Source organism: Phoca vitulina, unplaced genomic scaffold, assembly GCF_004348235.1.
Source record: "Phoca vitulina isolate PV1807 unplaced genomic scaffold, GSC_HSeal_1.0 scaffold21, whole genome shotgun sequence".
Classification (NCBI taxonomy): Eukaryota; Metazoa; Chordata; class Mammalia; order Carnivora; family Phocidae; genus Phoca; species Phoca vitulina.
Genome location: NW_022589724.1, coordinates 2,780,321 through 2,792,162, shown reverse-complemented (window position 1 = coordinate 2,792,162; position 11,842 = coordinate 2,780,321). Strand labels below are relative to the sequence as shown.

The 11,842-nt window shown below is 41.8% G+C and overlaps 1 protein-coding gene across 3 annotated transcripts in view; it reads right to left on the bottom strand.

Annotated features, from left to right (window-relative positions):
- Positions 1 to 2,481: 2,481 nt before the first annotated feature.
- NR4A3 (nuclear receptor subfamily 4 group A member 3) overlaps positions 2,482 to 11,842 on the bottom strand; it is a 35,704-nt gene continuing 26,343 nt past the window's right edge. For all 3 annotated transcript variants that reach the window (XM_032418412.1, XM_032418413.1, XM_032418414.1), the window contains one exon: positions 2,482 to 3,062. In XM_032418412.1, coding sequence (XP_032274303.1) covers positions 2,815 to 3,062 — 248 coding nt within the window. In that variant the 3' untranslated portion in view covers positions 2,482 to 2,814. The remainder of the gene's footprint in view (positions 3,063 to 11,842) is intronic.

Sequence of the window (11,842 nt, the reverse complement as noted above, 5' to 3'; positions counted from 1 at the left end):
TGATTTCCGCCCACAGAAGGCATGTTCACACTGAGAGAGCTCTCCCACAAGGGAAGAATCACCTGCTTTAATTCTTGCTGTCCTCTTCTGAGCTAGTTGGGTCATCCACTCTGCATAAACTTGTGTGTCAACATTAAGACAAAAGAAGAGAGTTGAATTGATGGATTACGTGGGAGGCTCTCATAGTTCTTACAACTATGGAAGACAGAAGAACACTGGCTATAACCTTTATTTTCAACACTAGTGTTTGGACTTATAACTAAAAACCTTCATTCCTTCCAATGAATCACGGCTAAAAAGTCTTTTCCTTAAATCTGATGGGTGTAAAAATAAAAAGTAACAGCATTTCTCCAGGGCTCTGGTTTTTCTGTTTGTTTTGTTTTTCTTTTATGGACATGACAGAAAACAAGGATTAACTTTCCAATACTAATGGTGCACAAAAGGGTTATGTATGCACAGTATTTCTAATTTATTCAAATTCAATTTGAATTTGGTCTGAAGCTACCTTGTATGAAATGTTAGCTTTCCTGATATTTAATAATGTTTATTATGTTTGCATATACGCTCAAAAAATTAATGCAAAAGTACTACTTTACTCATGGTTATCTGATAAAATGTAAATATTACTGGTTATTTTTAAAAGCCTGTTTTCCTATAGATGAAATAAGTTGAGTAAAAACACTATGGAAAGGAGAATTAGGTCCTAGTCTTGATTCTGGTACTAGCCTGTTGGACCTGGGCAATTTTTACTTTTTAGTTTTCTCCTCTATGAGTTTCGAAGGGGTGGGGCACCAGTTGACAAGTATAATGTTCCAAGAGCCTAATGTTGCAGACCCTATCACCTGGATATAAAAATAATAATATTTCATAAAAGCTCATACAAACATAATACATGATCAAATATCAGAATGAATCTTGGGGGAAAAAAAACATATATGCTTTGCTACTGGGTTATCCTTTGCAGCAATTAGGCAATTCATTTGGCATTTGTTTGATTGTATAATTTAATGACAATATAAACAGCATAGTTTTGTTATTTTTTCTTTAAAAAGACTAAAGCAAAAATGATTTAAAGCTAACAAAAACTACTGTGACATCAGTTTGACATTCAAAGTTTGTTTCTTAGCAAAATGGCCAAAGATATTTTGACTTGATACAGAGTATATAATATAAAGACTTTTAGACCTAAAAATCTTCAAACATTATTCGAATTTAGCAAAACATAAGCAAAATTTTAATATCAAAGTGCTAAACAGTACTGCCTTAAAAGTCACTGCAAATGAATCATAAAATAACTGCATGGGAAGTAACATTTATTGTACAAATGGTTAATAAAAAGACACATTATAAATATATATATATGTAACCTGCTATATTTATATATATATTTGTTTATTTAATTTCTAATTGGTGTATCCAAGTCACTGTGAACACCCCATTTAAGTACTCTGTAACTCAGCTTCCAGGAGCTGGTGGTCTTGCAATAAATACAGGCAAAGCTATTACAATATAACGTGCATACAAATGTTTATACAAATAAGGACACTATGCAACAAATTATTTCATAGTAATATGGCATCGACAGTATAAACATACAAAAGGGAGTACGAACACGGAATGTTGAAACGCAACCCACTAATCCGGTCTAGTAGTCACATTCATACTATTATTTTTTAAATAAGACTCGCTTGCTCTCCAAAATTGTCTTTGTAACCAATAACAAAAATTAAATTATATATATTTTAAAAATCGTATTACCTCTGGTGTTTACCCTGTATGATCAGTTCCTACTTATTTGTATGTTCTTATTTAGGGATCAAACACTTGAGACTCACTGAATGCTCCTGGGGCTTCTGAATGAATGTGTCAGTCAGTTGCTATTAACTGAAGCAAGTTTAGGGAACTCTGTCTGGGTTGATAGAACACAACCGGAACAGCTGTATGCAAGCCATTTTATGATCTGAGCCCCTTTCAGGACAGCTGGACAGTCAGGGCAGAGCTCTGGATCCCTTAAGAATGACCTAAAATCTTAGATGGCCCGTACCTCAGAAGGGTTCTACAGGGCAGGTGGACAAAGCCTCTGCTAGGAAAATTAACATGTGTCATTTGCCAACATGACTGCCTCTTTTTTATTTCCATATAAAATAAAGGAGAGTTAATAAACAAGACTTAGTAAGACAGCACTTTAAAAATTGCACTTGTATATGGAAGCGAACAACCATTATCATTTTGCTATGTCTGATTTATAGGTAATCCTCATCTTTCACCATTTGTTAAAATAAAATAAAGGAAGAGAGAAATGAAGAAGAGAGAATTTCTGCCTTGTTTGCACCACATACATACCCTTGATACGGGAAGTGTATTCTAAAGATCAACCCTTAAGACACATCCTACCCTGGCGAACAACCCTTGGCTGTTCTTGTTTTTAAATACAAAGCCACTATAATTGTATTCCCCAGAAAGAGTTTTAAAACAGTTATATTATCCTTTTTTTTTTTTTTTCCTGCTGGGATAGCATCGTCCAAAAGTGCTTTGTTAGCAATTTCTTAGAAAACCCTCATGAACTATACCCTCCCCTCCCACACCAACCCCAAAGCCTAAATATAAAACACAACCCCAACACAATACTCTGCAAGTTTTCTGGCTTTAGGTTGTAAGGAAAAGTGCCAGAAAGAAAAAAAAAAGTCTTTTCTACAGGAGCTGCTTTTTCTCTTAAGGAAGGACAGAAAATGGTAGGTGTCCAGACCCATTCCTCTGCTGCTTAGCAAGTAGGTGCTGGCCACTGAGGCGGCTCCCCGCTCTGGCTGCTCCCGTTCAGAAAGGCAGGGTGTCCAGGAAGAGCTTGTCGATGATGGAAGGTGGAGACACCAAGTCTTCCAGCTTCAGGTAGAAGATACGCTGGAGGCCCAGGGTGCAGATCTTGCGCAGTTCTACCAGTGCACCCAGGACCTTGGGCTCACTGGGCTCCAAAGCCTGTCCCTTACTCTGGTGGTCTTTCAAGCTGCTTGTGATCTTGTTGCATAGCTCCTCCACTCTCTTTGGTTCTTTTAACCCATGTCGTTCTGCAGAGGGATAGAAAAGGGCAAGTTCAGGAAGCGGTTACATCTTAAGAGACTTTGTTTTTTTCTGTTCTTGCTTTTCTCTTTTTTTTTTTTTTAAAGTAGGCTCCATGCCCAACATGGGGCTTGAACTCATGACCCTGAGATCAAGAGTTGGATGCTCTATCAACTGAGCCAACCAGGCACCCCCATCATTTTTTTTTTTTTAGATTTTATTTATTTGAGAGAGAGAGAGAGGGAGGGAGGGAGCATGAGTGGGGGTGGGGAGGGGCAGAGAAAGAGAGAGAGACAGAAGCAGACTCCCGCTGAGCAGGGAGCTGTATGTGGGCCTCGATCTCAGATTCCAGGACCCTGAGATCATGACCTGAGCCGAAGGCAGATACTCAGTGGACTGAGCCAGCCAGGTGCCCCTGGACACCACATCTTAAGAGACTTTGCATCCTGAATTGAGGCCTGTGTCTTCTTCCACCAGTTGGGATAGCATTTTACAATCCAAGCGCCTCCCTCTTATAGGTAACTCATGGCCTTTGGTATCAAACGGCACCAGGGTTTGAATCCCAGTCCTGCCACTTCCTCGCTGTGTGCTCCTGAGTTAGCCTCTTAATTTCTGAGCCCCAGTTTCCTTATAAAATGAAGGTAATGATCATCCCTAATTTAGGGTTTCTAGAAGGACCAACTTAGGTGAAGCACACCGTTCCTGGCCCACAGTCACACTGAATGAATGACAGAGCGGTAATTATTTTGCAGACATCATCCTACAAAAGCCCTGTCAGGAAGCACCTCTTCTTCAGAGTGACAAAGAAACACATCCAGGCAAATGAATTAATGTTCCCATCTTAACAGGTGGGGAAGGGGGGCGGTCTGTAAGTTCCATTTGCTAATGCAAGGGCTGCCCCACGAGACCCAGCATAAAGCACATTTCTTGTGTTTTCATGCTAACCAGCATTGAGAAGAATCCAGCTTTTCTTTTCCTTGTTTTTGGCCCCCCTTGAAACACCTATTGACCTACACCTGGCGCTCTGTACAAAATACACACGTCTTCCTGCTGTGGAGATGGAAAAGTCAAAAAGAAAGGAAGAGGCCCAGTGTAGCAAGACATGAACACCTGTACCTCGTATTTTATAAAACAAGATATAAAGGGATCCCCATGTTAAATATTATGATCTCCTATTTATTTTAAGGTTAAGTGATTTTCCCAAAGTCCCAAAGATTGTGTCCTCCTGCCCCAGAGTAATGTTGCTTCTTTAATCAGAAAGGAGCCTCACGTCCAGCACAAATCACTTTGCTCTCCCTCAGCATTTAGATACCAAAGCCTCTTTCCTGAGAGAGGGCTTGGCCCTACTTATCTCAGTCAGGGTTTTTTATCTCTAATATATTTACCTGTAAAAGAATAATTCTTGTGGGATGGAAGACATCCTTCCAAAGGGAAATCAAGCGACAGCATCTAATTTTTCCTGCGTTTATTTTTTCAGTTGGAGGTATGTATTTTTTAATTTTTTTAAATTCTGGTATAATTAACGTACAGCATTATATTCGTTTCAGGTGTACAAAAGTGTTCAGTGATTCAACAGTCCTAGACGTTACTCAGTGGTCATCAAGATAAGTATACTCCTGGGGCGCCTGGGTGGCTCAGTCGTTAAGCGTCTGCCTTCGGCTCAGGTCATGATCCCAGGGTCCTGGGATCGAGCCCCGCATCGGGCTCCCTGCTCTGCGGGAAGCCTGCTTCTCCCTCTCCCACTCCCCCTGCTTGTGTTCCCTCTCTCACTGTGTCTCTCTCTCTCTGTCAAATAAATAAATAAAATCTTAAAAAAAAAAAAAAAAAAAAAGATAAGTATACTCCTAATCCTCAGTTGGGGATATTTTTGTTAGGGAAGTTATTTCCTTAAGACAAAAAAGATTCAGTTAGCAAAATGAAGCAAGACCCAGACATTTCTTTCTTCTCTTGCCCTAAATCAAAGGAGGCCCAAGGACCAGGAGTTCTGCACTCTTCCCTAGGTTGGCTGGTTGTGTATGACTTGGGTGAGTTCCTCCCTCTTTAAGGCTTATCTTAAAAGGAGGAGGCTGGATGTAATGACCTCTCAGGTCCCTTCCAGCTCTGATGTGTTATCATCACATTAAACTACAGCCATGAAAACTGCCAGCAGCATCTCGGTTGGATTGTACCTGGCAGGCGTCTCACATAGAGCAGAGGGCACTGGTCGTGCAGCCAGCCAGAGCTGAGCTGGGTTTCTGTGCTGGTTACTTACTAGCCATGTGATCTCATCTCTTTGAGGTTCCGTGTCCTTCTAGGAAAATGGGGATTACAGGGTGGTAGATATACAAGTCTTTATTGTATTCTTATTCGTTCTTTTCTGTGTGTCTCTTTTTTAAAGATTTTATTTAAAAGAGAAAGAGTGTGCATGTGCATATGCACGTAGGCACGTGAGAGTGGGCTCGGGGGGAGGTTGGCGGGAGAGGGGGAGAAGGGGAGAGAGAATCTTAAGCAGGCTCCACGCCCAGCACAGAGTCTGACGCGGGGGCTCGATCTCACAACCCTGAGATCACAACCCGAGCTGAAATCAAGAGTCGGACACTTAACCAACTAAGCCACTCAGGCCCCCCAAGATTTTATTTTTTAAGTAATCCGTATACTCAGTGTAGGGCTCAAGCTCATAACCCTGAGATCAAGAGTTGCATACTCCACAGCCTGAGCCAGTCAGGCGCCCCGTTTTCTGTGTGTCCTAAATATTACACAATAAATTGAAAGAAAAAGCCCAACTACAATAAAACCTACTTCCACGGGTTATTGTCAGGCTTAACTAAGATGCTGCTCCGTGAAGGCCTTCTGCCAACGGCAGCGCGTTACACCCGTGGTACAGTCAGCCCCCACAACGGCGCCTGCCGCACGGCAAACGGCTGGCAACCGCAGGGTCAAACAAAAGGCGGCAAAGTGCCCTGCTTCTCAAGCTTTGCAGTGCATGATTTTGCTTTTCCCAGGAAACTATTAGCTAATCAGCCCAGGTGCAAACCTGTCCTCTATGTTTATCTCTACTGCATACATAGTCCCTTTGTTTAGTCTCAAAAGACGTACCCAGGAGTGAACTTCAAGAGAAATTCTGCCTGCAACGGTGTTCTTCCTAAAGTTTTACCCCCCCGCCCCCCAAAACACAAAAAAGCAGACTGCAAGTTTGGCAGTGAACTTCAAGAGCTGTAAAATGTTCATAGGCTCTGACCAAGTAATCCCACTCTTGGGAATTTATCTGAAGGCAAAATTCAGCAGAAGACTAAAACTGTATGCATGAAGACATTTGGGGTAGCAGTATCTATTTAAAAAGTGGGAAAAAGATAAGGGGTGGAAGAATAGGGAAACCGCTAAATGGTATATGCACATAATGGAAGATTCTGCAGACATCAGAAAGGACAAGTAGGAAGGCTATGAAGCAACATGGAAAAAAATATATAATACCACATTAAAGAAAGAACAGAACATAAAATAGTATCTAAGCTGTGATGACAGCTATGCAAAATTTATTTCTGCTTATGGAGAAGGGTCAAAGGAAACAGAAAAGTGAGAATATTTATGAGATTGTCAGCTAACTCTTTTCCTTTCTTTTAAAATTTCCCAGTTAGCAGTATTTGTATATTAACCTGTTAACATAGCACAATCTGGGATTTGGTCTCTCTAGCAGCTGTAACATGATCAAACAGTCATCTTGCGGATAGTAAATTCTATTAATACCAAGCTATATCAAATTAGGTTCACAACCCGGGGAGAGATGCTTTTCCCGGAATAAAATACCAATCCATTGATTTAAACTTTGCCTTCCTTTCAGTGCCCCATGTCTTGCATTATATTCAAGATCCCGTATTCATCTTCAGGATAAAGAAACGGAGCAAGGTGTTGGCTGCGTTTGGGGAGAGGCTTGATTATGGAACCTTATAACTAGACTTTCTCATGGCCAAACTCACAGAAGGTGCCTCAGAGTTTTCCCTGCTCTCCAACCAGTTGTGACTGCTCAATAACTATGGCAACCATTATTTATTCAGTGAATTCAAGTGGAGATCGATCCCTCCCTGCCAGCTGGATCAAGCCTAGGCCCGGAATTCCTTGAGGAATTCAGAGACACTCCTGTTAGAATCCAAAGGCACCTTCTTTGTTGTTCCGAACAGCTACTGGATTTGTGGTTTCTTTACTTTTTCAAAAGGGCTGAGATAAAAATTCAGTCTCCATGCAAATTTCTGCCAGCAGTTAGAGAGATTTCCAAATCACCAGGGAGTCACCAAGTGGCGGGGGACCTTCCCAGTAATCTGAAATTCCTTAAAACCCCAATCACTGACGTTTTAGTTTAAGGGACCTCCTTTCTTTTTGGTGCCTGGTAAACACGGTTGCAGTGCTGACAGACAGAGACTCGGTCAAATCTGGGGGAAGTCGGACATTTGGATTTCCCCCTTCCTAGAGAATCACACACAGATTTTCGTGTAAGATCTTTGTCCACCATCAAACAAAACAAGCTCTTCCAGCATTTCTTGCTCTTTGATCTACATCATTTTTATCCAATACTTCTGATTCTGAACTCAGCTTTCTGCATCCAAACCTTTAAGACGCATCTTATAGAAACGGTTAAGTAACGCATTTATGTGTCATGACCGTAGTACATATGAGTTGGAAAGGATCTGAGTGATTTAGTTCACACTCCCACCCAAGACAAAAATCCCTACCGAGACGTCACAAAGACAGTGCCCGGCACCAGCTAGGTAATAACAATATACTTAGTAGCACTTTATATTATACTCTTTTACTTACATTATTTTATCACACCCTCTCAACATCCTTGTGAATCAGGCAGGACAAAGATGATCTTTATTTAATAGATAAGAAGGCTTAGGCTCAGAGAGTTAAGTGACTTGCCCACAGTCAAATTTAGCAAATGGCTAATTTATTTTGCTCCAAGTCCAGACATGTTTCTATTATACCAGGATGCCTTGAACAACATATGAGAATGTTCTTCATCCTGAGATGAATTCAGCCTCCCTGTAACTCCTTCCTACTTTCTGTGTACCTGATTAACTAATTGGTTAATTACTTCTTTCAACAAATACGTACTGAGTGCCTATTCTGTGCCTAGCAATGGTATAGCTATTGGGGTAGGGCAGTGAACAAAACAGACAGACAACAGATCATATTCCTGACCCGTGTGGTGTTGGTATCTAAAGAAACTGTTGGATTCCTATACAATTTTAGCTATCCGTGCTGAGAGAGGAAGGGAGGCAGGTGGGAGGAGGAGAGAGAGGAGGGAGGGAGGGGGAAAGGGAAGGAATAGGAGAGAGGAAAGAGGGAGAGAGAGGGAGAGATTGAGTGAAATAATTTAGCTATTAAGGTCTGTGCTCATGGTTTTCCCTTTTCACCTAGTTAAGACCTACTCATCCTGTATGCAGATCAAATTTTTCTTCAAGGGAATTTTCCTTTTTGCTCCCAGTTTAGATCATGTTCTCCTATAGGCATTCTATTTTTTCCCTTTGAAGGATATAACAGGGCGAAATCAGATATTTATCTGACTCTTGCCTGCCTCCCCCATTAAATGTGAGCTCCATGGGGGCATGGGCTGTATTTGCCCACCATTATACCTGCAGCACCAAGCTTACTACATAGGAGACACCAATAACTATCTGTTCAATGAACATGTACATGGAGGAACAATGACCTGTAAAATATGATTAAATGATACTAAACATGTAGGCTGCTCAGAATAAATACACAAGTTGGAAATTAATGAGCAGCACACAATGGTAAAGAACTTCACAAACTTTAAAACCTACCACATTAGAAGCTTTGGAGCCAGATTCCTGGATATAAAACCTAGCTCGGCCACTAATGAGCCCGCTGACCTTGGGTCTGTTTCCACGTTTGTAAAATAGGGCTGATAAGGGTACCTGCCTCTTGGGTTGTGGTGAGAAGTAAATGAATTAATACATGTGAAGTATTTGGGACAATGCCAGCATATGGTTAAGTACTCAAAAAATATTAGCAAGTATCCTCTATGTCTAAAACTCAACTCATTAACATCTTCTTCAACTCAGCCACTTCTCTGAGTTTGCCTATGAAGGATTTCCCCGCCCTCCCCATCGCTCTCATAACCCTGTCTAATGATTCCACCCCCTGGCCATCATAGTTAATCCATTGCAAGAACTTTGACTATTATCTCTGTGATGTTCCTTGCAGAGCTCCTCCTCTCACTCTCACTGCCTCTGGGCTAGGTCTTCAGTTAACTATTACCTAGATTGTTTCCATAGCTCTTGGCTGGTCCCTCTGCTTCCCATCTCTGCTGTAATCCATCCCAGGTCCTTCCAAATCTACTTACTAAACAACATTAAACAATAGAGCACATGTAAAGCTCGTGGCGCAGTGCCTGGCACGGGGTATTTTAAAATGGTAGCTATTGTTAGTTTCATGGAATCCTAATCACCATTGGCTTTCATTGTCCCTGGCTACTCAAGTGTGGTCCCTGCCCCAGCAGCATCAACATTACCTGGCAGCTTGCTAGAAACGCAGACTCTCAGGCCCTGCCCTGGACCTGCCTCATCAGAAGGTGCAGCTTAACGAGACGCTTAGTGAGTTCATGCACACGAAAGCTGGGGAAGCTCTGCTCTAGCCAATCCTGGTCCCTACGAGATGCCTGAGCCAGTCTGCACCCGGCATCCATCCAGTCTCCATAAACCTAACTCCCCAATGCCGCTTGTCCCAGTATCAAATAGTTCTATCACAAAGTTTTTCTTACATTGAGCTGAATTTTTACAGTTCCCGGTTCTGTCTCTTGGGCACACACAAGAAACAGATTCTCTTCCTCATGGCAAGCAGCAGGGGATGAGGACAGGGTGATGGTAGCCATCAGGAGACCCAATAGAGACAAGCAATTCCTTCTCCTTCCGAGCAGGTCTCAGGGCACAGGCCAACACGGAGACAACAGTATACGGCTGCAGCCAAAGAGGAAAGCTAACACTAACCAACAACCAGGACCTTCCTGCTCTGCTCTGAGCTCCACTTCTTGGGGAAGTCATCTCACTGCTACTTCTCATTGCATATGTAACAGCCTTTACTGCAGGGCGGTCCCCAGAGACACGGAGCCCATGCTGATCAGGAAGCCACAAGCTGGTCAGCAGTCTGTGCTGAGGCTGTGGTAGTGATTTGCAGTCTGTCTGTCTTTGGTTTATTAGAATATGTGTCTGTCTCCCCAGGGAGACCACAAACTCTTTGAGGATGAGGGATTGTGTGCCTGGCGCATAGCAGATGCTCAATAAATACCACTGAATTAATCTGAATTGAAATACGGTAGTCCTTAGGAATTCAGACTATTTTCTAACAACAAAGTGGTGGGCTAAAAATAATTAATTTTCCTAATTTGGGAGACTTTCTGAAGTTCACAATTAACCCATTCATTTAACCAGTATTTGCCATGTGCCAAGACATTTTTAAATGCCAAAGTAATTATAAAGATGAATAAGACTCTTCCTGCCCTTCAAGAAACCCACAGTCTAGTTAGAGAAGAAGAGACACAAATAAATTATTTAATATAATGTGTATGTGCAATTGTAGGGATGCAGGAAATTGTATGGATTCTCAGGAGAATGCTAGCTCTTCCTGGGGGTAAGAAAATAACATTTAAGATAATAATAATGAAGGTTTGTCTAATATTTTTTTTCTCTTCAAAGGACACATTAGCTCATTTAATCTTTATAGGAAACCTACAAGTAGACACGATCATCTCTGTGAAAAATGAAAAAACTGAGATTCAGAGAGTGTAAGGAAAAAAAGAGAGAGAGTACATAAGAAATTAGCCCAAGACTGCACAGCTAGGAAGTAGCAGAGTGAAGACTTGAACTCAGATCTCCAATCTCCAAATCCCAAGACAATCCCTACCCCTTTTTAAAAAATGATATTGCCCTGCCAAGTTTTACACTTAGTTTTCTTTGCAATGCAGCTGATGGCTATATGGGATATAAAAACACGGTAACCAGGTAACCATTTAGAATGAGCAGGGGAGCTCTGGGAAGACAGGTGGTGGAGGGTATGGCAGGATCAGCCACCTGCCTGGCCCTTCTCCGTCATTGTTCATTGCTTTGTCCCTGGTTCAGCCTTCCTTCCTGTTCCTCAATCTTAGAATTCATGTTCCAACAAGACCAGGAAAAAGACTACAGGCATAAGAGAAAGGAGTCATTTTCTCACTTGAGAAAAGTGAGGGATAAGAAAGCCGTGAAGAACATTCTTTTAGTGTAGTGATGCCAAATGGCATTTGGGCACTCAAGATTCCCTCCACCATCTGGTCTAAAATGGCCTTTCTGATCTTAGTTCCCTTTTCACTGCATGGGAAAGGCATTTTACTCTGAGGCTAGATCATCATACCAGGCTATAAGATAAATACCACATTGAACCAATCTTTTCCCTGAAAATCCTTTAAATTTCCCCAAAGTGCAGCTCTCGCCACCAGAAGCAGAGAGCCTAGGACCCACTGTGGACATGAGGTCTCTGTCTCATGCTCACTCCAGGACAGACACTCTTCAAGTATGATAGCCTGCACTCTTTTGATTCTTCTTTCTATCCAGATTATATGTGGGATTTAACACATGTGTAATGCAACACCGCTGTACTTGCTTTTCCCCAAAGGAGCAAGCAGGACTTGCTGTTTCCTTGATCTGGAATGTCCTTCCTCTGCATCTTCCCATGGATACACGCTACCTCCTTGGGAAGCCATTCATGACCAGCACATCCACTTTCTCTGCCTGAAAAAAGTGAGCAGTAATCTGGACTT